This window comes from Vidua chalybeata, chromosome 3 (assembly GCF_026979565.1).
Source record: "Vidua chalybeata isolate OUT-0048 chromosome 3, bVidCha1 merged haplotype, whole genome shotgun sequence".
NCBI lineage: Eukaryota > Metazoa > Chordata > Aves > Passeriformes > Viduidae > Vidua > Vidua chalybeata.
Window position 1 is genome coordinate 17,719,257 of NC_071532.1, and position 25,528 is coordinate 17,744,784.

The following is a 25,528-nucleotide window of genomic DNA, read 5'->3' on the forward strand; positions in this document are numbered from 1 at the left end:
GGCAGAAGTTGGGTGTCCCATGGCTTGGGTCCTCAGATCATCTCTCCTCTGACTTCTATCCTCCTGCTCAGGTGGAGGCCATTGAGTATTATACCAAGCTGGAGGAGAAGCTCAAAGATGACTACAAGCGTGAGAAGGAGAAGGTTAATGAAAAGCCTCTGGGGATGGCCTTTGTCACCTTCCACAATGAGACCATCACAGCCATGTGAGTGCAGATGGTCCCACCCTCCCCAAGAAGGTGACTTGTCCCAGCCTTTGCTTTAAATCAGAAGAACAGCAGCACTAAGGCATCCCCTCAGCTTGTCCTGCCAGCCTTTTGTGTCAGTGTGTCCCTCTTTCTCTTGTCCAGAATCCTCAAAGATTTCAACGCTTGTAAGTGCCAGGGCTGTGCATGCCGTGGGGAGCCCAGAGCCTCCTCCTGCAGCGAGTCCCTCCATGTCTCCAACTGGACTGTCAGTTATGCTCCTGACCCACAGAACATCTACTGGTGAGCAGCTCTCTTGTCCAGAATCCTGACCCACAGAACATCTACTGGTGAGCAGCTCTCCATCTGCTCCTCCAGTAACTGAGTTGTTCTTGCTGAAGCCCAGCCTGGCTGAGCTAGAGGTCTGATCTGGAGGGGAAAGGCTTGGGCTGGCACCCCAAGTGCTGTTCACCAGGCTGGGCTGTGGTGTGCATGCAAAGCCCCACACCTGGTATTCTGCCCTGTGCAGCCATCCTGATGCCCTCTTTCTCCCTCCCAGGGAACACCTCTCCATCCGGGGCTTTATATGGTGGATCCGCTGCTTTGTGATTAATGTGGTCCTCTTCATCCTCCTCTTCTTTCTTACCACTCCTGCTATCATCATCACCACTATGGACAAGTTCAATGTCACCAAGCCTGTGGAGTACCTCAATGTAAGGACTTGGGAGACAGGTGCAGGGTGGGTAACTCAGGAACCACCCCAAGGCACAATATCCCCTACAAAGCTGGGGGTAGGGAGAGAGATTGTCATTGTTCCCTGGGTCCTGTCAACCTGACCATGAGGGAGGTGCTGAGCCCGGACAGGTTGCAGTGGCAGTCACAGTGCTGGGGCCTTGGCATCAGCAGAGGCAACTGTGCCTTTGGCTGGCACAAGAGCTGGTTCACTATGTAGCATGTGATTTCTTCTCTGCCTTGTTGCAGAACCCAATCATCACCCAGTTCTTCCCCACCCTGCTGCTGTGGTGCTTCTCTGCTCTTCTGCCCACCATTGTATACTACTCTGCCTTCTTTGAAGCACACTGGACCAGGTAAGGACAGCCAGCACCTGTTCTTACCTTCTTAGCGAGCTGATTGGCTACTAGATGCTTCTCACTACATAAAGCTACGGCCTGAATCTTTCTATTTGAACTTCTCTCTTCCACTCCAAGCATGGTGTTATGTTGCACCTCTTGGGCACCTGGGGACTGCTGTGGACAGCTGTTCTGCCGCTCATTAGTTGCTGTTGTACAGCATGATTGTGTGAGCAGAGTTTGACAGGTCAATAAGAAGAAGAAAGCTGGGAGGAGTTGGGGCTGGTCACTATGAGAAATGCTAGTAGTGAGGGAAGTCTTGGCTCAGGTGAGCAAGCAGGGGTGATGTGCCTGTACCACCTGTAAGATGTAGCAATTCCAAGGGAAAATCATTCTAGGTGCTCTGGCTTCTGGCCTCAGGGAAGGCACTTGAAATGCAAAGCACTAGAAGCTTGCTGCTTGTGAGGCACGTTCCCCACAGGTCACACAATGTAACCTTTGTTTTTTGGTCCGTGTTGCAGAGACTGATGGGGAGGGTGTCACCAGCTCTGGGGATTGCAGGTCAGGGAAGATGATTGCAGAGCCTGTGAGACAAGGGGAAAGGAACAGAGACCCAATAACTGATTTCAGATATGCTGGGGGAAACGGGATGTATTTGTGTACTAGGAATGGACAGGGTGGGATTTAGATTAGACATTGGGAAGTGCTTACTGATGGAAAGCCATTGGGAGCACAGCTTGTGTGGCTGGTGGGGTGAAAGGTTAACAGCTTCTCTGTCTTCAGGTCCGGAGAGAATAGGACAACCATGCACAAGTGTTACACCTTCCTGATCTTCATGGTCTTGCTGCTGCCATCACTGGGCTTGAGCAGGTAGGGGTTGTGGGAAGGGAAGGCAAGTACAAAGATATGAAGCACAGGGAGGGTTGAGGTGCACGCCTGATTGTTCTCTTCTGTTTTCAACATCCTTTCCTCACTGCACTGGTGCCCTGGCCACCAGGCCCTTGGGAGACTGGTATTTAATTTTAGCTGAGGAAGAGCATGCCAGACCATACATGATTGGGTCTCTAGGACTTTACTGACTCACTCTGCAGATGCATTGACATGTGCCATGATGTTACAAATAATGTAGCAAATGTTGGTGTGGTAGATGAGTACGCATGAAAAATCTGCTTGATGTCTGCTGGTGAAGGAGGCATTCTCCACCTCTGTGCTCAGTGTGCAGTCCAAATTTTGCACAAAACTAGTGGATTCCCCCTTTAAGCCAGAACTTGAATAGGTTACGTTGCTTGGCTGGGTGGGAAAGTGTGGTACAGAAGTGCTCATCTGTTTGGGTCTATGCCTCAAATCTTCCTGCAGAGTTTATAGAATCACCCTGTCGGAAACACTTAAGTGTCACCTGCCAGCCATTGGTGTGGGCTCTAGTGCTGAACAGGGGCCAAGCAGGAGAACAGTGTGAGGAAGAAAAAACTGGGGAGTGGGTGAGGGACAGGAAACTCTGTGCTAGTTTATTCTTTACACATTGTGGGGTCAGGGATCATCTTTAAGATCCCACCTAAATTGCGTATTTGAGATACAACCCCTCAGTGGTCAGGCAAATCCTGAGAATAAGACAAACCATCTGATAGTGGCAGAAGAATAGTCCTTCACCTTGTTACATGTAAACTTGCATCTTGGGCAGGTGAATGCTCTTGGAAGGTTTGCATTTTGACCACAAAACAGACTCCTTCCTTCTGAGGAGTCAATCCCCATGCTGTTGCCTGTTGAGCTCCATACTCCACCTGTGCCAGAGGATTGGATAGTTTTATAAAATTGAAGAAAATGGGATTTGTTTCTTCTAAGGGATTTTTTAAATCTCTTGTTGGAGGGTACCTTGTACCTAACCAATTTCTTCTATAGAGTCAGTCATCTGTTCCTTACATGGATGTTGTGCCCAGAGGAGCAAGGAAAAATACTGAGAGGATCAGAGTAAAGGGATAAGAACACATATGAATGGGAAGCTTTGCATCCCTTTTTGAGTGTTGTATTGTTTTGTTCTGTCTTATTTTTTTTCCAGTGTCCAGTTTACATAATTGCTGGTGACACACTCAACAGAGAACAGAACAGTCTGTGGTCAGAGCTTTGGATCCTTCTAGAGCAGCTTCTACATACGTGCATTTCTGTCTGTTGCTGCTTATGATGGTTCATCTTTTTTTCTTCCCTTCTTGCCCCACAGCTTGGATGTATTTTTCCGCTGGTTGTTCGACAAAAAATTCCTTGCTGAAGCTACTGTACGATTTGAGTAAGTGGAGTTGAGCAGAAAGGCTTTGTTTACAATGGGAGGTGGCTCTTGTTAGCATCCAGAAGTTATGGGGACTCCCAGCTGCTGTCCTTCAAGGAGGGAGCACGCCTTGCAGCTTGCTCTTGCTGCATCTCCCTAGGTGTGTGTTCCTGCCAGACAATGGGGCTTTCTTTGTCAACTATGTTATCGCCTCTGCCTTCATCGGGAATGCCATGGACCTGCTGCGCATCCCTGGTTTGCTCATGTACATGATACGCCTCTGCCTGGCCCGCTCAGCGGCCGAGCGGAGGAACGTCAAACGTGTATGTAGCGGGGCTGAGGGATGGGTGGTGGCGTGTACCCAGGGAGGGGAGTGCTGCAGTGGGACCCTGATGGGGCTCACCTGGTGCTGTGCATCGAGCTGGGTGTGTTGCATATACCCACTCAGCTATCAGGGTCCTCCTGGTGATGGGTCTCCATTCCCTCCTGCAGCACCAGGCCTATGAGTTCCAGTTTGGGGCTGCTTACGCCTGGATGATGTGTGTCTTCACTGTAGTCATGACATACAGCATCACCTGCCCCATCATCGTCCCTTTTGGTAAGTGATACCCCTCTGCCTCCCTGTGCCAGAGATGGAGGGGAGGCAAGAAGGCTGATGTGGGAGAGATATTCCCTCTCAGTCTAGCAAAGAGGCTGAAGCCCCACTTGTCTGGCTTTTTTCTCCTTCTCCCAGGGCTCATGTACATGCTGCTTAAGCACCTGGTGGACCGATACAACCTGTATTATGCTTACCTGCCTGCCAAGCTGGACAAGAAGATTCATTCAGGGGCTGTGAATCAGGTAGTGGCAGCCCCCATCCTCTGCCTCTTCTGGCTTCTCTTCTTCTCCACAGTGCGCACAGGTGAGCACCGGGCTGGGATGCCCACCCTTAGCCTCCTACTGAGCCACTCCCTGGGCAGGTCTGATCCTGGCAGCCTCCCGCCATGGAGCACGGTCAGTCCTTTTGACACTGACACTTTGGTTTTCCTTTGCCCCAGGGTTCCTGGCCCCCACTTCCATGTTCACCTTTGTGGTCCTCGTGATCACCATTGTGATCTGCCTGTGTCACGTCTGCTTTGGGCACTTCAAATACCTCAGCGCTCATAACTACAAGGTGAGGCAGAATGGTTGGGTGCAGGACCCTTCTCCTTGGTAGCACAGCTCAAGCACAAAACAGCAGGGGCTCTGAGGGGTCCCAGCCTGCTCTTTGACAGAGCCTGTCAACCCTGACTTCACAGAGGGTATAGTCCTGAGGCTGTCTCTGCTGCCTGAATATTGCTGAGGTGGGACAGTAATTATGTTGCCCTGGCAGTCTCAATTTCTCCTTTTCTCTCCAGATTGACCACACAGAAGTGGATGCCATGGACAACAGGCAGAATGGGAGACCTGCCACCAATCTGCCAGCTCCCAAATCAGCTGTGAGTCACACTCCCCACCTCTGTACCCTGGCACACTCCTTGCCTGAGTTTGGAAAGGGGGAGGTAACTCCCTGTCTGAGTACCTCACTCCTCACTTCTCATTTTTCTGAGTCAGCACCTGGATCCTCCCAGTGAGGGTGGGAGGCAACTGTTGGCCACTGTGCCCCTCACCTGCTCTCGGTGAAGTGTAACCCCCACACACACACCTCTTTCCCGCTGCTGCTCCTCAGATGCTGTGCATTTACTTTCCGTCTCTCTTTCGGCTGGGACAGTGAATCCAGCCGGGTCAGTCTCCCTTCTCATTCTGCATCTTTGCACGCTTGCACGCCAGCAGAGGCTATCACCCATCAGGCTTGTCCTAGTGCCAACACAAAGGTGTCTCCATGGACATTGCCTTGAAGGCCATGCAAGTGCTTTGGGGACTATTCTCTCCCCAGTCCAACATCTGAGACTCCCAGAGTTGGTTTTCTGAACTTCACCTTGGCTCAACTGGCTCACTCCAACTGCTTCCTTCCACAAGGTTTTTGTAGTGCAGGGCTGTAGAGATGGGGTAAAGCAGAGCCTCCTGCTTCCTCAGGAGAACAGGGCTGGGGTGTGCACATGTAATCCAGGCTTGCTCCTGGCTCCAGACACCTAAGAGCAGCAACGTTTTGCCAAAAGGAGAATCCATATAAGAGGCAGGCAGAGCTTTAAGGACACAAAAGGAAGCGCAGTCTTCCTGTTCACATGGGCTCCAAAGAGCCTGAGAAGCCACATTCTTTCCTAGTCCAGATGCCCTGTCCCAGACTGTTGGGGTTTGAAACACATCTAGTGTTTCAGGGCCAAGCCTCGCTCTTAGACCTTTCCTGGTATATTCCATGAAGTCTGGACACTTCCTTGCCCTCCCAGCATATCCCCATGCTCAGCCTCATGCATGGTGCTTAGTGTGTTGTGCTCTGCTTCCTGGAGAAGTTACCTAGACTCATATGTGTTTCTATTCTCTCCCTGCCCTTTGCCTGCCCCTGACAGAAGTACATCGCCCAAGTGCTGCAGGACTCCTCGCCGGAGGGCGAAGCAACAGAGTCAGAGGAGCAGGGATCACAGGATGAGGAGCTCATCAACGCAGATGGCATGAATGACACAGATTTCCAGTCGTGTGAGGACAGCCTGATAGAGAATGAGATCCACCAGTAGGGACCTCAAAGGGTGGGAGGGGAAGGAGGCCCAGGAGCAGGGCAGGCTGTGCGCATGGAGACCTGGGAAGAGGCACCTGAGGGTGCTGGCTACTGCCCTCACCCTCCCGCCCCCAGGGCCGCTGCCTTCAGTGAGGGCAGGGGCCCTGCTGCAAGCTCTCCATCTCCCTGCCCATCCACCCCTGCGCCAGCCCAGCTGCTCGGCAGGCATGCTCTATACTAGCTACCTTCTTCAACACATCCCTGGACCCCAGACTCCCAGAGGCTGGGGAGGAGGGGGACCGTAACCCCCGCAGTGCTGCCCTGGACCTGCAGGGAGGAGGAAAGCTGGGTGCTTTGTGGGAAGGGGCATAAGGGGAACTTTTGGGGTCTTCTGAGCAGGCAACTGTATCCCCTGTCTTTCTGGTGAGAAACACTTAATAATTTAATAGATTTACAGGAAGGTGATAAATGTAAAACTTCAGTTTATTGGAAACCCCACCCAGGGTGGGGTTGGCTTTTGTTGCACCTTCTCCCTGTGCCTGCGTGTGCCCTTTCTAAACTGCTTCCAGCATCCAGTTGGTGTGGCATCCCAGGAGCTGGTCCAGGCCCAGGGGTGGTGACAGACTTCCCCCTCACCACAAGGATGGCGACGGTGACCCCAACTTTGTGGTCAAGGGTAGCATCACACCAGGGAAGTGGCACTGGGTTGACATGAGTTAGATACGCCCTTGCAGGGTGAGAGGTGCTGAGGGCATTTCTCAAGAGCAGGAGGAGGCGCAGGCAGCCTCTCCCCCAGGTCCTGTTCCCTCCTCCCCCAGGGGCACAGGCAGGGGTTTGCAGCATCATTTAAAGTGGCATTTTTCTTTGCACATTTTACTCCCCTTTCAAACAAATCAACCTGACCCCCATATGGTACTGCAGCCACCCTTTTGCTGCCCTGTGTCTGCACAGCAGGGTCTGGCTTGGGGGTGGGGAGGCTGTGTGGGGGTCTCCTGGGTGCTAGGGAGAGGGGAGAAAGGGTCTCAGGCTACAGGCCCTCAAGACCCTGCAAGATCAGCACTGCCTCGTTAAAATGAGGCCCCTTCCCTGAGCTGCTGCAGGGTCTTCCCCCACCTGAGGTGGTGAGAGAGGGAGGGAGCCCTGGGAGAGCAGCCCCTAGGAGCTGTCTCCAACCAAGACCACCATCTTCAGGACCATGAAAGCCTCATGGGACTGTGCTTTCTTCACCTGCCTTGACTGGTGTAGGCTCCCCTGCCACCACCCAGCCTGAGAGGCGGGTTGTTCCTCTCCTACCTCTTGCCCTTGCCCCCTCCCTGTTGATAGCTGTGTCCCAGAGGCAGGCAGGGAACAGGATGGGTGGGAGAGGTGACTGGAGCCCCTGGCTCATGGAAGGACTGATGCTGTTTAAAGACACTTTCTGGTCAGTATCAGTTGCCCTCAATTGCTTCCCCCCTCCCCTTGTGTAAAATGTAAAGGAAAATAATAAATCCCTCTGCTATTTAGCTATATTTATTTCCCTCAAACCCTGCCACCGTCCTGTTTGGTGCTCATTGCAGACACTATCACCCTCCCTTTGCCTGTCATTTGTGGGTGCTGTACCAGCTCCCTGGGGCTGTACCCTGAGGGGCCAGGTGAAGGGGGGACAGTCATTTACCTTTTCAATCACCCGTGCTGGCCCAGGAGCTCCAAGCACTTTAATTGACCAGAAAAGTGAATTGTCAGCCCTGCCCACCTCAGCTGCCAGGAACAGTGGTCACATCTTACAGCTTTTCTCCCCTGTGCCTTCCACTAGAGGAAGGGAATCAGATCCACAAAGGGGGATGCTGGGAGGTGCTCCAGGCAGGACATAGCTGCCTTTCCTGTACAAAACTTCTATAGGAATCCCAGGCCTGGAGAAAAGAGTGGATGGAACAGAAGAGGTGTGGGTCTTCAGTGCATGGGGAGGGCAGGTCACACCAGCTTCCAGGGCTCAGCTGGGGCTGGAGCACACCTGGGTGTGAAGGGGTATGGTGAGAGTCGCCCTTCCCTTCCAGGTAGCGGCCAGGAATGAAATGAGCATGTGAGCTGAGAGTTCCCAGTCTCAGCTTACAGGCTGCGGCAGGGGGGATGTTGATCCTGCTTCCCTTCTTCTCACACCCACCTACTGCCCTTGCTCCTGGTCCAGCAGATGGGCTAGGATGCTATGGTCTCTGTAGGTACGGCCGTGCTCTGGGGCTGCCTCTGTAGCTGTTGGGGCCCTACCCACAGAGGGCTGTGTGTTCTGAGTGGCACTGTCTGTGTAGAGATGTGTATAATACCCTGTATATATTTGTGTACAAAAGAAAAAAGGAAAAAAAGGAGCTATTGTTTGTGCAGTCTTTTCTTTGTGGAGTGGGTTGGGGGCTGGGACCTGGGAAGAGAGGACCCCAGCTGCTGCAGGGCTGCAGGAGCATGCGTGATGGAAAAGGAGGGGTGGGGAATAGCATGAGCACGAGCCCTGCCCTGCTGCCAGCAACTCAGCCACGGCTCAAAGGCTCTCACAGCATGATTGGCTTTCCCTCTGACTTGCAGAGGCATCAGGGACTCTGCTGCTAAAAGCAGGCAGATGGGGAGCTGTGTGCACTGAGGCTGCAATGGAAGAAGATGGTTTGGGAATGATGTGGTGGGGGAGTTCCACTGGTAGCCTCGTGCCACATGTCAGCCCACCCTTACTGTTCCAATAGTAGGTTACATAGCCACTTCTGCAATATCCATTCAAAACCTGGACGCCTGGTTTGGGCGGGCAGCTACAGCCTTTGGGAAAGCATGAGGAGTGCCAGACCCCTGGAGCACGGAGCAGCACTTTCCCAAAACACAATGCTGCTCATATGTAGCCATCCCCTGAATGCTGGGACAGACAGCAAGCAGCCAGGCCCCAGGATACTCCCTGCTGCTCTCTGTGCAGGCTGTATCTGGCATGCTTCCCAGGAGCCTGCTGCGTGCTATGCTCCTTACATTGTGCACAGTGGCCGTTGCTTGGAGGATGGCACAATGGAGAGGCAAGGCCTGGTCTGGGGCTGCCAAGAGACGGACAAGTAACCGCAGCTCCATCCCCACCTCACTGTGATCAGGCTTCATGTGCCAGCAGTGCAGCACTGGCGGGGGACAAAAGACCCTCCTGCCCACAGCCAAAGGACAAGGGAAGAAGCAATGCCAGAGAACAAAAAACTGAAGACAGAAAGAAGAACCGTGCCTGCTGCCAAGTTCCTGCAGCTATCACTGCAAAGGAAAGCTTGAGGGAAGGAAACAAGGAAATTGCAAAGAGATTTTGCAGGTGTTTTAGAGAAACAGTTTTCAAGCACAGGGGGAAGGACGTGGGACAGCCTTTGTGACAGGATTATTGAGGAGCTGTCTCCTGCCCCAGGAGAGGGATCTGTGAAAGCAGCTTTGGAGGCTACTGAAGGATAATAAGGCAGGAGCTGAAAAGGACAACAGCGTCAAAAGGACGGGCACAAACCCAAAGCAGGAACAAGCCCTGGCCCTACAGGCTTCTTGCTGTTTGAAAGCACAGTGCTGCCTGCAGTTCTGTGCAGAGCTGAATAATGTCCCCCTTATGCAGAGAGCCCTTTATGCTTCCAGCCTGTGGCAAGCCTGGCTGGCAAAAAGATGAAGCAGCCCTTGCAACAACCCAGAGCAGGGCACCCCAAGGCCATCTCTGCACTAGGATGGCAACAAGCAGAACAAGCTGCCTGTAACAGAGTCCCCTGTATAGGAACAGGACAGCTCTAGTGGGTGCTGGCCAGGATCGGACTGGTCCCTTGTGCGTGCAGCAGCAGGACCATGCTACAACTGGTTTTGAATGTTTGGTTTGCCCTTCCCTCAGGCAAGGGACATGGCTCCTGGCCCCACGTGCAGCCTGCTCCCTGCTTAGGAAGGATTTACCCCCTGGGGCAAGGTGGGGTGAGGTAGAAAGCAGGTGCCCTGTGAGGCCTGGGCTCGCACAGGCTTGATGGCAGATGCTGCAGTGAGTCTGTATGGGCACAGCCTCCCCAGCTGCAAACAGGCACCACAGAAGGAGAGGGAGTTCCAGGGCTGGTGACACCCATTAAGTTCACCCTGTTCAGCCCTGGCACCAAAAGAATGGCAATACAGAGCTTCTTTCCTGGGGCAGGGCTGAGCTGAGCTGCTCGTGCCAGGCCAGACTGTGTCAGATATGCTGGGCTAAGCCACACCAGCCAAGCTGTGCCAATCCATGCTGAGCCATGCCATGCCAGCCAAAACCATGTTAAGCCACACAGGGCTCCAGGGTGCCAAGCCCTGTGTGGCCATGCTCCTTGGTAACAGCACCACCCAGCATAGCTGCACCCTGAGTCACGGAGGGCACACAGGGGCAGCCCCGGTGTGGCTGTAGAAAACGCCAGGGCAGTGGGACCTGCCCAGAGAGGGCCCTGCTGGCACCCAGCAGTGAGGGGCAGCTGGTGGTCGGGGTGGGGGGGAAGGTGGTGCCAGCCGGGACACGCAGGGAGGCCCGGGCAGCTGGTGGTGATGTTGTTGACCGTGACCATTTGAACCACTGATTGAGGTGGTGCTGGCACAGTCCCCGCAGGCATGAGGGAAGGGAGAAGGGACATAACAGTCTGGGATATCCAGTGGGACCACCGTACTCAGCTGTGGCACCAGAAGGTCAATAAATCCTTGGGACAAAGTGCCGTAGAGAGCTTCACCTAGCTACGCTGGGGTGCCGGCAGTGTGGAGCAGTCACCTTCTAATCCATTCCTAGGGGAATGCTTCCTCTTTTCCCTCCAGCCCCGGTTTCCGTGTGGACCCAACCCTTTCCTCAGAACAATGGTGGAAGGGCCACCCCCATCCCGGCAGTACTCCTCCATCCCTGCGAGCTGGGAGAGGGTGACAGCAGACAGAACCTCACCATCAGCCTGGATCAAGAATCCCCTCCCAGCGTCTGTAAGATGTCACTGCTCCTTTAATTCCCCCTCCCACTGCCCTCCCGGCTTTGCTCATACATCCTGCCCGCCGAAACTCCACCTTCCGCGGGGCTGTACTGAGCCGGGCTGGGCTGGGCCGGGCCGAGCCGAAGCGGGTAGGGCGGTGGCGGCAGCAGCTTCCGTAAGTCCATCCCCCCATCCTCACCCTTGTCCGACCCTCAGCTTGGGGTTAAGCACCGGGGGGGAGCCCGCCGCCGGGCGGGCAGGGCTTCAGGTCCGTCCGTCTCCCCCTCCTCGGCTGCTTCCTCTGTTTTCTAAGCTTATCTAGGCATGCCTACCCCTCCCATCCCCTTTCTATCTGCGGGGATTTTTGCATTAGGTAACGCATCCGTAGAGACCCAGAGGCTTCCCAATCGGGGCGGCGAGTAAACTGAATACCGCAGCGTCCCGGGATGCGCTGCCGGCCCCAAAGCCAAGCCCGTATCCCATCAAAGGGATGCGGTAACATAAAGGGGAGCCTGTGGGAAATGAGGATCTTTGTCATCTGGAGGGCTGGAAAAGGCCTGAGAGCTGCTTGAGCACTGTGGGATGCCACGAGCGGCTGTGACGCCTTGCCCGGAGCTGAATATGCGGCGGGATACCGTGTGTCAGGGCTGGTTTTGAGGAAGGGAACTCCCCACTTCCGTTGATTTGCAAGAGCAGCTGGCAATCCAGAGGTCTGCAAAGATTTTTGGCCGGACTTCAACAATGATGCTGCCAAGGGTTTTGCAGTATGCGCTAAAGCGCACAAGGTGTCAGGGAGCCTGCAGGAACCAGTGTGTCTTTTCACTCCCACCTGGGAGGGATCAGAGGTGCCTCGAGTACTGGAAAGCATCATATTGTAGTTGGGTGTCACCTGTGGTGGAAAACTGCCCTGGGGGCTTGGCTTGTCTCATCACACCCTTCCTCCTCCGTGGAGGGCCTACAGTGTCCATCAGCATAAGCCCGGGGAGGTGTCAGTAGCTGACCCCATTGCTTTAAAAGACCCATGTGGTTCCTCTCCCATTCTGGGGTGTGAAATGCTTTCCTTTGGTCTGCGCTTGCGTGACCTCCGTCTGCCACTGAGCACGGCCTTCCCGAGTATTTTGAGCCACAGAGCTAAGAATAACTCGTACGGTGCCCGTGTCTGCACAGAGCTCCCCATGTCCGCAGCCATGTCCCGTGCTGGTAGGTAGGGTGGGAAAGGGTGCAGGGAACCTGTCAGGGGCTGTGGGTAGGGGGAGTTCCCTGGCCACTGGCAGGTTGTGGTGTAAGTGCTGGGGAGGTGGTGAGGTGGGATCTGGAGGCAGTGTGGGCAGCTGTACTTGAGATCCCTCCTCCCTCAGGGCCCCTCTGTTCTGGGAAGTGTCTGGGACTGGAGAAGCCATCTCGCCAGCTCTGCAGGCACCAAGTGCCTAGCCACTGGAAGAGACTGCCAGGGTGCTGTGGGGCAGGAGTTGTAGGAGGAGCTCCATAGATTTGGGACCATCGTAGAGAAGGGCTGGCACTTCCCTGGAGAAGAGTAGTGGGTTAAGAGCATCCCAGAGCAGGTAGAGTGACGGGGAAGAGTAAATTTTTTCTTCTGAAAAGCTTCTGGCTAGGACAGCCACATGGGTTAGCAGCCAAGTTTATGCCCTATGCATGTGCCAGGAGCTTGCACCCTATTCACTGTTGCCTGCAGTCCCTTTAGCTATCACAGCACTTCAGGACAAGGAAAGCCGCCTCTTTGGAGCCAGGCGGTGCCCTGCTCCCCTGGGATAGGGTACTGGGGAGGGAGTGGGCCAGCACTGGCATTCGAGTTTGCTGCTCTGAGTGGGTTGCTGGCTCCTGGCTTATTTACCCAAGGACTACACCACTTTCTCACACGGACAAACCTCTGAAGTATTCAGCACCAGCCCAGCCAAGCAGGAGCTGAGATTGCTGGAGAGTGGGGCAGGATGAGCCACAGATGCCAGTGGGCTGGGGGCGGTGGCACCTGCCCCATGGCCCTGCTGCAGGTCACACTGCTCGCATGGAGGCTTGGACCAGACGGTGCCAGAGGCCTCTTCCAGCCTGGGCAGCGCGGTGGGTGTGAGTGCTGGCTGCTGCCATTGTGCCTGGACAGGGCTGAGGGCAGCGGGACGCCGGGAAGTGAGCTGGGACTTGCCCACAGCAGCGGGCACGGTGGGGCAGGGCTGCGGGACCAGACATGCCTGGCAGCTGTGTCAAGCTGGTTCGAAGCTCCTGGCCGTGGGCTGCTGGGCAAAGCCCCGGGAGGATGGCCAGAGCAGGGAGAAGTGCGGGATGCGGGCTCTGCGGTGTCTGTCCTGCCCCACTCTCCTGGTGCCGGGGTGCCCCACTGAACTCCGCAATCCCTTCCCGGGATCTCCCAGCAAGCTGCTCCACTGGCGGTCGACGAGCCTTGAGTCATCCTCCCTGTGTGTTGTGTGCCGTCCCGCCTCTTCCTTCCCTGTCCTTCTCTGGCCCCATAGCTAGAACTATCTGCGCCCCGCTGGGCTCCTCCCTACCCGCCCCTATTGACTCAGTGCTCAGGCAGCCGGGCCGGCTTTCGGAGAAGAGGGAAAAGGAGTGGGAGAGGCCCCTGCGGGTGGGAGAAGCTGCGGGCGGCTGCTGACGCCCTCCCGGCCGAGGCGGGTGAGGAGGAGCCTGGACGAAGGAAGAACCCGGAAAGTTGCGCCGGGAGGAGAGGCTGACAAGGTTGGAAAGCGTCTGAAATTCCTCCGGGCTCAGCCTTTTGGCGTAGCGGTGACAGGCAGGACCCATGACCTAGGTGCTGGGGGGGCTGCCTCCTCCCAGCCCGCCCTCAATGCCGCTTTGTCCCCTTGGTGTTCCCTAAAGACAGCAGGGCTGCAACGGCCAGGCTGGAGGATAGGGCTCAGAACGGGGCTGCTGCTGGAGATGGGGTCTGGGAGGTTCTCCTGGGGTGCATGCCCACCCTGGGGTGCTCTGGTGTCATTCGGCTCACTGTGCCAGGCCAATGCTGCTGGAGAAGGTCCCTGCTGTGGGAATGGTGGGGAATTGGGGATTCAGCCTCCAAGCCTGGCTCTGTGTGATGGCTGATATCCCCAGGGGAGGGGAAGGTAGCGGGCCCTGCCTCAGCGTGGCTGTGCCTGTTGTGTTGCAGGGAGTGCAGCGGAAGGTAGCGGTGCTGGTGCCGAGCTATGATGCCCTTTGGCGGGATGGCTGCTCGTGTTGAGAGAGACCGCCTGAGAGCCGAGGGGCTTGGCCAGCACAACAACGCCATCAAGTACCTCAACCAGGACTATGAGGCCCTCAAGCAGCAGTGCATTGAGAGTGGCACCCTCTTCAGGGATCCTCAATTCCCAGCGGGCCCAACTGCCCTTGGATTCAAGGAGCTGGGGCCACACTCCAGCAAGACACGGGGAGTGGAGTGGAAGCGTCCATCGGTACGTGCTGGGTTTGCTTCTTCTCAGGCTGGGCTGGCGTCCCTGCCCTGCATGTCTGCACTGATGTGGTGTGCTGAGCTGCACACTGGTCCTTGCTGGCACCCCTCAGTGCTCCAAGTCCCTGGAGTGCTGCAGAGCCACTTTCCCAAGGGTCATTCCCCATGAGTGTCTGCTCAGAAAAGCACTGTGTCTAGCAGGCACTGCTTCCTCTGGGCAGCAGACTGTGGGCTTCAAAACAGATGGGTTGTGTTCTTGCTTCAAGGTGTCATGGCATGGATGTCTCACTCTCAGTAGCTGGGGCTTTTGAGAGTGCATATCCCCTGGTGCCATGAGGGCAAGGAGAATGTCATCCAGCCTTGTCCTCCCGTGGTTACAGCAGATCTTGCCTTGCCTTACCGTGGTGGCCTTGGGGTTGCAGTCAAGCAGCCTTCCCTAGCAGAGGGCAGGTGGACTACATCTCACAGGGACCATATACCTTTTCTCTCGAGTCAGAGCTGCAGTGGGTGCCAGCCCTGCTAAAGCCCAGGCCCTGCCAAGGTCAAGCACCAGCATCTGATTCTGTCCTTCTGCAGGAATTAGTGGATGACCCTCAGTTCATCGTTGGCGGTGCCACCCGGACAGACATCTGCCAGGGGGCTCTGGGTGAGTGTTGAAGCTTTGTCCCTGGACCTTGGTCCAGGCAGTAGTGACTGGGGAGGGTTGGGTGGTTCTTTCCATTCAGTGAGGTGGAAACTGCAAGTCAGGGGGCATCTTGTGCCTCCTAGTAGCTCTAGGTTAAAGCTCCACAAAAATGAGTCAATGCGCTCCCAGCTTGACGATGCTGAGATCAGTGGAGATTCTGGGTGCATCCATGCCTCACACATGCTGACAACAATGCCAGGAGCTGCTCCAAAGGCTCCCTGCTTTGGTAAATGGTGAGGGATGGCAGCTGCGTGACAATAACAAACTGAGGTGGTGGTGGTGGTGGTGACAAAATGTTTGCTAACGAATGTGGTGTGGCAGAAGGGTATTGAGAGGTGTACAAGTGATGATTTGTCTTTTCTCCAGGGGTGTCTCCCAAGGCGAGGGCACTGAGGCAAGGAGAGAAGTGTGAATGGGCTGGGTAGGCTAGCAGAGTTGCACCACAACTGGGATTTTGTGGTCATCAGAAATAGATCTTGGTACCACAGACAGTGTTGTCCTGACTGGGAGCAAGTAGGGCACTTGATTGGGAGTACTGTATACCTTAGCACATTTAGCATGCTGTTTTCAGGGCTGACTACATTTAATATATCCAGTAATTAGGACAAACTTGAGGTGGCAACTGGAGTGCATAACAGCCCAAAGCACTGTGGTAGTGTTCACTTTGTCATTAAAAACTCAGAAATGGCATTTTGTCAAACCACAGCCCGGTTACAGGTTATGCAGGCTCAAGGCTAAGGTGTGAAAGGTTTCAAAGACAAAAGAGAAAAGAGAACCAAGTAAAAGAATTTAAAGCACAGTTCTGGCCTGGAGCAGCACTTGTGGTTAAGATCATTCGGAAGGAAAAGTGCAGTGGCATTGCTTGCAATTTGAGAAGCTGGGGCAGCAGCAGGAAAACGCTTGCTTACTAAAATGGCTTTTTACATGCAAAGTGTAATTCCACTGCAGAACTCGCTGTCTGAGATATGGAGGGCAGTCATATGAATGAGTTCCAGAAGGGTCCAAATAAATGGCTGCAGGAGGGGGCTGTTGGTGCTGACTGTGTGTGGTGGTCTGGACACAGGCTTTAGGTGAAGGAGGAACATTCCCTGTTGCCTTGAGCTAATACTTGTCTCTGTGGGCAGGCTGAGCAAGCCTGGATCTCTGAGTTCTGCTTGCTGGACCTTCTCTGGTTTTTCCATGGACTTTTTGAGCTGGGTAGCCCCAAACATTTGCAAGGAGAGCACACCATGGGCTCCTAAATATCTATCACCTACCCTCCCAGCTAGGGAGGTGATGGGTACTCATACCAGCTTCCTTTCATTCCCCAGGTGACTGCTGGCTGCTGGCTGCCATTGGCTCCCTCACGCTCAACGAGGAGCTCCTGCACCGCGTGGTGCCCCATGGACAGAGCTTCCAGGAGGACTATGCTGGCATCTTTCACTTCCAGGTGGGCTGGGAGCTTTTGGCCCTCCACAGCTGGTGGGCTGTGGTAGAAGCAAGGGTGGTGGGTTGAGGCCATCCCTCTGGGGTAGGGATGAGCAAGCCATGTGATGCTCTGAGCTCACCTGCTCCCTCCTCACCCCCCAGATCTGGCAGTTCGGTGAGTGGGTGGACGTGGTGGTGGATGACCAGCTGCCCACCAAGGATGGGGAACTTCTGTTTGTCCACTCGGCGGAGTGCACCGAGTTCTGGAGCGCTCTGCTGGAGAAGGCCTATGCCAAGTGGGTATCCCCATGGTGGGCATGTGGGCAGGTGGGCATGTATGGGGTAGGGCACCTGCCTGTGCGGGGTGGAGGGAAGGGAGTCTCCTCTGTCGCTGGCCCTGCTTGTGCTGGGTGGCAGGGCAGCGGCAGTGCGCTACCTCCTTGTCTCCTCACACGCCCCTCAGGCTGAACGGCTGCTACGAGTCGCTCTCGGGGGGCAGCACCACCGAGGGCTTCGAGGACTTCACGGGTGGCGTGGCAGAGATGTACGACCTGAAGCGGCCGCCACGCAACATGGGTCACATCATCCGCAAGGCGCTGGAGAGGGGGTCCCTGCTGGGCTGCTCCATCGACGTAAGTGATGTGCCGGGATGAGCCGGGGCTCTGCCACAGCTGGCCAAAATGAGGCCTCACAGCCAAGGCTGTATCAGCAGTCCCCTCACTGGGACACCGGTGGAAGGTTGCTTCTTTGCCCTCTTACCACAGCACCCTTTCCAGAGCCACTGTGACAGCCCTGCAGCACAACATGTGGCTCCTTTGGATGGAGCGGGATTGTTCATCTCAAGTGCAGGACAGGGGACTGCCTATAACTCTGGCCATGTTTTGCATCAGCAAATTACCTGGAGCAGGGTTTTTAAATTCTGAAGTTTGGGTGGTTCCTTGATGGATCTTCGGGGTCCTCTGCTAAAGAAACTGTCTTTAAATTGTCCACAACCAGCAGCCTTTGAGCACAGGGAGCTGCTACCTGCTACTTCTCTTGGCTGGAGCAATGCAAAGCAAGGAGAATTCTCCACACAGTGGAGGGAAGGAGTAGGGATAAGTCTACACAAATTCAGTCCTACTGACTTGAGCATTATATGTTCTCCTCAGATCACAAGCGCCTTTGATATGGAAGCAGTGACCTTCAAGAAGCTGGTGAAGGGCCATGCCTATTCTGTCACAGCCTTCAGAGATGTGAGTCACCTAGATTAGACTTTAATAGCAATAGCAGCCTGGCCAGTGGCATGGACTCCACCTCCTGTGTCTGGTGTGTGGCAGGTGAACTACCGGGGTCAGCAGGAACAACTCATCCGCATCAGGAACCCCTGGGGTCAGGTGGAGTGGACTGGAGCCTGGAGTGATGGGTAAGCAGGACAGAAGGGATGGCAGTCTTGCTCTGTCAGGCCAACAAGCACTGCACACAGAGCAGTCAAACATGGGGCAATGCTGAGGGGAAGCTCACAGTGTGCAGAGCCCTTCGCATCAGAAAGAGAGGAGCTGAGGGCCAGCTCTGAATTGCTCTCAGGAGTCCTTATCTAATTGTCTCTCTCCTGCTATTCCAGTTCCTCTGAGTGGAACAACATTGACCCTGACGAGAGGGAAGAGCTGCAGCTGAAGATGGAGGATGGAGAGTTCTGGTGAGTGTTGGAGCAAAGTGCTGCTCTATTTCAGCAGCTGGTCTGGGAAGGAGCAGAGGAGCCGGGGAGAGGTCCTGCAGTCATGCTTCACCTGAAGCGCATGACCTACCTTAATGACCCAGCTTCCCAGCACTGGAGAGCTTGCCAGCATTTTCTCATCTATCTAGTTAATAATTTTCCTCCCTTGAAGGAAATTCAGGCCAACTAAATGCAAAATAAACATCTAGGAAGAGTAAACATCCCTTCTTACCCAAACCCAGCACAAGGCTTTAAATAAGCTATAACTGTTTAGGGTAAGAGATTTTACTGTCACTCAATTCTCCTAAAATGTTAGCTGGGTCCAGAGCTACTTGCGCTCTCCTCCCTCCCCACAGCAGTGCCCTGGCTTCAGCCCCTACTTGCCTCCCACAGGATGTCTTTCCGAGACTTCATGAGGGAATTCTCCAGGCTTGAGATCTGCAACCTGACCCCCGATGCCCTCACCAAGGACGAGCTCAGCAGATGGCACACACAGGTGTTCGAGGGCACGTGGCGCCGGGGGAGCACTGCTGGGGGCTGCAGGAATCACCCAGGTACCTCTGGCCTCCATGTCTGTGCTCTTGGCAGCTTGATGAAACCAGGTGTCTCATCCATACATCCCCTTTCTCCCAGCCACATTCTGGATCAACCCCCAGTTTAAGATCAAGTTGCTGGAAGAAGATGATGACCCTGGGGATGATGAGGTGGCCTGCAGCTTCCTGGTGGCTCTGATGCAGAAGCACCGGCGGCGGGAGCGGCGGGTGGGAGGTGACATGCACACCATCGGCTTTGCTGTCTACGAGGTAACTTCTGCCCGCCCCAAGACTTCTTCCTTGGGACAGGCTCAGCCCTGCCAGTCCCACCTCAACCCCAGTCCCCAAGAAAATCTTTTCCACCAGCTTTGGCCAGCTGTGGGCTAATGTCCCCCATCCTGTGCTCCCTGCAGCTGTAAGGGACGGGGCAGGTACTGCGATTCTGATTTTTTTCCCCTTTTCCCTCCTATCTGCAGGTTCCTGAGGAGGTACGTCCTGAGCTGTCAGAGCCTACCCCATCTTGGAGGGAAGCACAAGACTGGGCAAAAATGGGTTGATGCATCCAGTGGCATGGGAGCTCCCACAGCACTGGCTCTGGCTAGGGTGCTAGTGGCAGCTGGGCACCTCCATGTGGAAGGGAGAGGTGGCTCCTACTGGATGGGCAGGGCAGGGTTGTCCTAACTGATGGGGCTGGCACTGGTCCCACCACTCCCTGTGGGTGCTTCCCATTGTGGTCCACAAGCACATTCCTTCTCCCAGGCCCAGGGCATGCAGAATGTGCACTTGAAGAAGGACTTCTTCCTGCGAAACCAGTCCCGGGCACGGTCTGAGACCTTCATCAACCTGCGGGAGGTGAGCAACCAGATCCGGCTGCCCCCCGGCGAGTACATCATTGTGCCCTCCACCTTCGAGCCACACAAGGAGGCCGACTTCGTCCTGCGTGTCTTCACCGAGAAGCAGTCGGACACAGCGTGAGTCCTGGCCTGGGAGGGACACCCCGTGTCTGTGAGCAGTGGGATGTTCCCCACTGCAGGCAGCCTGCTGGCTGGGGACCCTGCTCATCACTTTGTTTTCCCCTTTCTGCCCCAGGGAACTGGATGAGGAGATCTCAGCAGATCTGGCGGATGAGGTAGGAGCTGCCACTTTGAATCAGCTAGTGCTGAGGCTCTGGCACTTGGGAGGGGGAGCTGCAGGCAGGAGGTGGCTGTCTGAGTCTGGGATGTCAGTGTGGCTACAGAGGGCTGGCAAGGTTGAGGCGATGGGGATGTGGGAATGAAGATGAGAAGAACAAAGAAGAGCTTCCTTTGCAGTTGGTGTTTATTGAGTCTGGAAGTCAGGGCAGAGCCTGGGTTTGACCACTAACCTCTTCTTTCTGATTTGCATCACCCCAGGAGGAAATAACTGAGGATGACATAGAGGACAGCTTCAAGAACATGTTCCAGCAGCTGGCAGGGGAGGTGGGTATGGCTGCACTAAGCTCTGGAAAGCCCTCTGGAGAGGGGAGGGGACAGAACCGAACCCCTGGCCATGGGAGTTCCAGCCCACCCCACACTCGCTCAGTCCCATCCTGCAAGACAAGTCCATCTTTGCTGTGCCTCAGCCCAGCTGCCTGCAGGGATGGTGTGATGACAGAGGCAGATTTGGGGAAGAGCTGTGACCGAAACTCCTCTGAGTGTACAAGAAATGTGATGGCATCCTCATGTTTTGTGACTAAGGCAGAGATGTTTAGGCAGGAGGGGGACAATGGTTACAAGTGGGTTGGAGAGCAGGCAAGGGGTGATGCTAACTCTGCTTCTGCTCCAGGACATGGAAATCAGCGTCTTTGAGCTTCGGACTATTCTGAACAGAGTCATCTCTAGACGTAAGCACTACCCTTGCTACTCCTTGCTCCCTGCAGCCCAGGTTGCTCAGCAGGTTGGGTTTTGGTGCAAGTGCTCAACCTCCTCCTTTCTCCTCAGACAAAGATTTGAAAACAGATGGGTTCAGCCTGGACTCCTGCCGCAACATGGTCAACCTGATGGATGTATCCTCTTGATGCTGTGGGCCAGGGATGGTTTTCATGGCTCTTAGCCTACAAGAAACAAGACTTGTCTCTTGGAGCTGGGGCTTGGCTCTCCAGCAATGACGAAGCTATTTAACTGGGGGAAGAAAGGAAGGGGTCCTTATGGCTTCAGGGCCACCTGCCCTACACTCTTCAACTTCAGCAGCAGGTTTTTTTGCAAGGGCTATAACTTCCCCTGCTTGCTTAGGCCCTGGCTCTGCCACCAAAAGCCCCACACAGTCCCACCCCATGCCTTCTACTTTCACCTCCAGGAGGAAGTTCCTATGTTTCACTTCCCACAGACTCCCTAGCCAGATGTGCTGTTGTGCCACCCAGCCTTTGAGGCACTCCTCAAAGGGAACAAGGACTATTGGGTTTCTTTCCTCCAAACCATCCTGTCTAGGTGTTGTGGATGAGTCAAGTGACAGGAGCAATGGCCAGTGCCCTGCTTGTACAAGGACATGCAGCTGGGAGGTCAGGCAAGGAGCACCTCCGAGTCCTCCAGCCCAGCCCTACAACATTCCTTTTTGCTGCAGGTCAGCCCAGCTTTGGTCCAAGGACAGCACAGTATTGTTCTTCCTACTGCAGCAGCACAGCTGCTCCCAGGGAGTGGCATGGCCGCTAGTTCAAGTGTTACCCTTTCCTTGCTGGGTTGCAGGCTTTTTGCTGATGCTGCATAGAATAGAGGGGAAGGTTGGGGGAAAAATTGGGCAGGCCAAGTATGTCCAGGCTTTTCTCACCTCCTGTGGCTGGGATCTGGTAGCTTTGCCTTTGTACCCCCTGCCCTTTCCTGGCTGCTTTGACCTCCTTGACCCTCTGTTCCCCAGAAAGACGGCAGTGCCCGCCTTGGGCTGGTAGAGTTTCAGATCCTATGGAACAAGATCCGGAGCTGGCTGGTGAGGAGAAGAGGGGGCAGGGTGCACTGCACAGGGGTAGGACCCCTCCTGAGGCAGCAAGGAGGGGGGACAGTCAGCCTGGAGGCCAGAGGAAAGCATTCCCTTCACGTCCTCTGTGATGTTTTTGCAGACGATCTTTCGGCAGTATGACCTGGATAAGTCAGGCACCATGAGCTCCTATGAGATGCGCATGGCTCTAGAGTCAGCCGGTAAGTCTGGAGAAGGATGGGACTGGGCTGGAGGCTGGGGAGGGGGCTCCTGCTGTCAGAGTCCTGACCTAAATAGCAGGAGAAGAGTGTAACCAGCCTATACTGCATGCTTGAAGCCAACCTGTTGTAGTGAGATGTGGCCCCTGTATGCACCAGGCTTTCTGTATCACAGCTGTTGCCAAGTGATGGAGCCTCAGAGTTAGAGATGCACACAAGATTGTCCCAGCCTCTGACCTCCTCTGACCTGCAGAATCCCATCTTGGCAAAGCAGAGGCCTGGGGTGGATCACTGAGCTAACTAGTCATATGTGGCTGCAGGGAGAGCATCCCTTCTTCCTATTGAGGCTGGACACAGTGCCCTTTCTTGGGTGGGTTGGTGGACTTTGTGTGGGTGCATGGACTTTCACAACTACACCCTGCTCTCCTGCCTCCCTGGGGGGCTGACTGCTCCCTGCCTTGCAGGTTTCAAGCTGAACAACAAGCTGCATCAGGTGGTGGTGGCGCGCTATGCAGACAACGACATGGGCGTGGATTTTGACAACTTTGTCTGCTGCCTCCTGAAGCTGGAGACCATGTTCAGTGAGTGATGGCCCTGGGGCAGGGAGGGCAGGAACAGAGAGATGTGTTGCTCACTTTGTTTGCGTCCCTGCAGGATTCTTCCGTAGCATGGACCCTGAAGGTAGTGGCACTGCTGTCATGAACCTTTCTGAGGTGAGAGTTCAGCCCAGTGAAAGTTGGGGTGGCAAACAAGGGGACATGGCATTAGGGTGAATGGGGCACCTGGGGTGGGTGGTAGAAAGCCCTCCAGCCCCTTGGGTAGGGAAAGAACCCCTAAAGATCAAGGTGAGTAAATAGGACTGTTGCAGGCTCTGTGTTTCATGGAGGGCTGTTAAAATTTACTCATGAAGACACGCCAAAAATGCACCCTGCTCACCCCTTCTCCCTCTCCTTTCCCAGTGGTTGCTGCTGACGATGTGTGGCTAGGAGTTACAACAGATCTGCTGCAGCTGGGACACCCCAATGGGCCAGGCCCACTCCAAGTGCCTCCCCTTGGATCTGTGGATACAGGATACTTTCCCCCTTGCTCCATCCCACGCTGAGCCACCAGCCCTGCCTCCCAGCAAGCCTCACACCATCTTCTCCAGTGGACCAGGGGTTAAGGCAGGCAGGGGATTCCCTTCTCCTCTTCTGGGCTGGGCTTCTTTCCACATCCCCTTGCTCCCTCTCACCCCAGAACAGGAGGAGGGCGAGCAGCATGGTGTACCTGTGAATCCCTGCATGGTGGCAAGCTGGGGGCCAGTTGCAGAGCAGGGAGAGGCAGCTGCTGGGGCATGAAGGGGAGGACACTCGTATCACTTGCTCTAGTGCTGACCCATCCCCTCCAGCACACATTGCCTATCTCTGCACCCACACCTGGGAGCATCAGCACATATTGCCTTGCTCAGGCAGCAGGTTCCTGAGGCAGCCACAGTGGCCTTCTGGGAGGAGGAATGGCCACACTCGATATCATGAAGCCCTTGCACCGTACTTATCACCACTAAGCACGACCAAAGCGTGGAGCCTGCTGGCTCTTTTCTGCGTGGCCTTCAACACATCCCTTCCACCTCCATGCCCCTGCCTAAGCCCACCACTGGGTCAAGCTCTACAACTCAAGCACTGAATGTTTTGGGGCTCCTCCATCATATGAACATATGCAACCCTGTAGTGCAGCACTGAAGCTCCTCTTGCCCACGCAGGCACAGCTATGCCATCACTGTCACAGCAGCCTGGCCTCCCCTCCCATCCCTGGGACATCCTGGGACATCTGCTGCCCTTGGTCATGGCCCACAGCAGGGCTAAGGAGTACAGCACCCAAGAGGCAATGCCTTCCTCCAGAGAGCAGTGTGGTGGTTTATGGGGGTCTTCGGCACAAAGTTGGGTTTTTTCTCCCAATCCCTCATCCTCCCATACTGTAACACTCTCCTCTTATCTTGGGCTCCTTTGCCCAAAGTGGATGATCTCCAGTGCCAACATATTTGCACTTCTCTCTGCTACTCCATTCCCCTCACCGTCTTCTGAGGTAATGGGGTGGCTCCAGCCTGGCAGTGGGCAAGGGCCCGTCCCCTGCCCTGTCGAGGCAGGCAGGCAGTTTGCTTCCCCAGAGCCCTGTTGTCGCTGGAGGATGCACCTGCAGCAATAACCACTGCTGCCTGCCCGGCAGCTCTGCTTCCTCACCCTGCTCACTGTGCTCTCCAGGAATAAACAGATCTGTCAGACCTGTGGTCTGGGAGGTGTCTTGGGGTCTGCGTCCTCCCTCTGCTCAGCGTGGGCTAGTGCAGAGCCAAGCCCAGGTCACGCTGCTTGCCCAGCCTCGGGCACAAGTGGAGCAGCACCATCAGAGCAGGTCTTGCTATGGGGCTGGAGACATCCACATTCCCTAAGACTTTATAAAACTTGCCTCTCCTTTCTCAGCGCTTACACATGGGGCAACACCACGTAAGAGAGAGGGAAGGGAGCACTGCTCTTAAAGAAAGGTGTCTTGTGGAGGCTGGGAAGGGGAAGAAGGATAGGATGGAGTTAACTATGGAGTTGGTGGAAGTGGAGAGCAGCCTGGAACTCTGGACCCTGGAAAGAGACCAAAAGAGGTTTATTTCTTCCCTGGGTACAGTCTGTGGGAAGTGAGTATTTTCCCCTGCTTCCTTTGCTTCCTTTCAATTATAGCTAGAAGCAGAAGCTTTCCACAAAAATGAGAGTGAAGTGCTGGATAGTGGGGCTTTTCACAGCGTGGCTCAGAGCAGGACTGGCTGTCAGCATCATCCTGCTCCTTGCTCACACTCCAGAAGGACATTGCAACCTGGATGGCCCAGGGGTACTCAGCATTTGTAAGAGCAGTGACCTTGCGTACTTCATCCATCCCAGCATCTCAATATCCCTTATATGGGTGCCCTTTGGACCAGCCCAGCTCTCTGGGACCAGCATCCCCACAGTGGGGCAGCACCCAGTTCTGGGGAAGCCAGCCTGGCTCAGAGCATGAACAGGACAGGAGGAAACAACCCCCCAGCTTCCTCACAAGCCTGCCCTCTCCTACAGAGGCTCCCCAGGGCTGGATGGAGGTGGCCTACTTGTGCTTGTCGCTTGACTACCTCTGAGCTGAGCTGCCTCCCTGTGGGGTGGGAGTACCTTAGGGCTTGCCAGCCCAGGCTTCCTGCTCCTCCATGCAATCCAAAATCCCCTGCAAAACAAGACTCAGGTGGGACAGAACAGGGGTGCAGGCAGGCAGAGCTGTCCCAGCTGCAGGGCCTCATCACGCACACACAGGCCCAATTATAGGGGATGGTGACACCCTGGCTTGGGGATAACAGGTGCCCCTGGCGTAGCCTTACCAGAAGCCCCCTCCCTCCCTCCCTCTGGGTGCCAGCTGGCAGATCCCTTCCCTCGTCGGCCCCAGCAGCTGGCAGACCAGTATCAGCAAGGGGTCGGCAGGTGGGGGCTTCCCCAGCTGCCAGCTAATGCCACTAAAAGTAGCCTGGCTCATCCCCCTCATTGCAAAGGGGACAAGGAAGACGCCCAGCAGACGCCTTAAATCCTGAGGTGAGGGGAGTAGCAAGGGGACCAGGTGTGACCAAACCTGCTCTTAGCTTT

General features: G+C 55.2%; 2 protein-coding genes across 7 annotated transcripts in view; both read left to right on the top strand.

The window, feature by feature from the left end:
* The window catches only part of TMEM63B (transmembrane protein 63B), a 48,515-nt gene extending 40,054 nt beyond the window's left edge, over positions 1-8,461 (top strand). For 4 of the 5 annotated variants that reach the window (XM_053937017.1, XM_053937016.1, XM_053937014.1 and 1 more), the window contains 12 exons: positions 72-205; positions 350-487; positions 744-897; positions 1,166-1,272; positions 2,038-2,124; positions 3,467-3,532; positions 3,672-3,834; positions 4,004-4,109; positions 4,245-4,412; positions 4,549-4,664; positions 4,888-4,968; positions 5,977-8,461. In XM_053937017.1, the coding sequence (XP_053792992.1) occupies positions 72-205; positions 350-487; positions 744-897; positions 1,166-1,272; positions 2,038-2,124; positions 3,467-3,532; positions 3,672-3,834; positions 4,004-4,109; positions 4,245-4,412; positions 4,549-4,664; positions 4,888-4,968; positions 5,977-6,141 (1,485 nt within the window). In that variant the 3' untranslated portion in view covers positions 6,142-8,461. Of the gene's footprint in view, positions 1-71; positions 206-349; positions 488-743; positions 898-1,165; positions 1,273-2,037; positions 2,125-3,466; positions 3,533-3,671; positions 4,110-4,244; positions 4,413-4,548; positions 4,665-4,887; positions 4,969-5,976 lie in introns of those variants that run through there. The other variant, XM_053937018.1, reaches the window with a different exon arrangement.
* Positions 8,462-11,133: 2,672 nt separating this feature from the next.
* Positions 11,134-24,162, top strand: CAPN11 (calpain 11). Of its 2 annotated transcripts, none has more exons than XM_053938598.1 (22): positions 11,134-11,204; positions 14,166-14,448; positions 15,021-15,090; positions 16,440-16,558; positions 16,699-16,832; positions 17,000-17,168; positions 17,685-17,768; positions 17,853-17,938; positions 18,137-18,211; positions 18,623-18,783; positions 18,863-19,032; positions 19,239-19,250; positions 19,522-19,733; positions 19,852-19,891; positions 20,154-20,219; positions 20,566-20,623; positions 20,721-20,785; positions 21,631-21,699; positions 21,830-21,908; positions 22,370-22,486; positions 22,560-22,618; positions 22,865-24,162. In XM_053938598.1, exons 2-22 carry the CDS (start codon positions 14,203-14,205, stop codon positions 22,889-22,891), a joined length of 2,118 nt encoding a protein of 705 aa, XP_053794573.1. In that variant the 5' UTR covers positions 11,134-11,204; positions 14,166-14,202; the 3' UTR covers positions 22,892-24,162. The 2 variants fall into 2 exon arrangements, with proteins under 2 accessions (XP_053794573.1, XP_053794574.1); XM_053938599.1 differs by lacking the exon at positions 11,134-11,204 and adding an exon at positions 13,671-13,738.
* The last annotated feature ends 1,366 nt before the right edge of the window (positions 24,163-25,528 follow it).

What these genes read in the sequence shown, in the direction of transcription:
- CAPN11 (XM_053938598.1), top strand. Translation starts at nt 14,203, where the DNA reads ATGATGCCCTTTGGCGGGATGGCTGCTCGTGTTGAGAGAGACCGCCTG. An exon ending in ACTGGAGCCTGGAGTGATGG is followed by an intron (nt 17,939 to 18,136) that starts GTAAGCAGGACA and finishes CTGCTATTCCAG; the next exon opens with TTCCTCTGAGTGGAACAACA. An exon ending in CAGCAGATCTGGCGGATGAG is followed by an intron (nt 19,892 to 20,153) that starts GTAGGAGCTGCC and finishes GCATCACCCCAG; the next exon opens with GAGGAAATAACTGAGGATGA.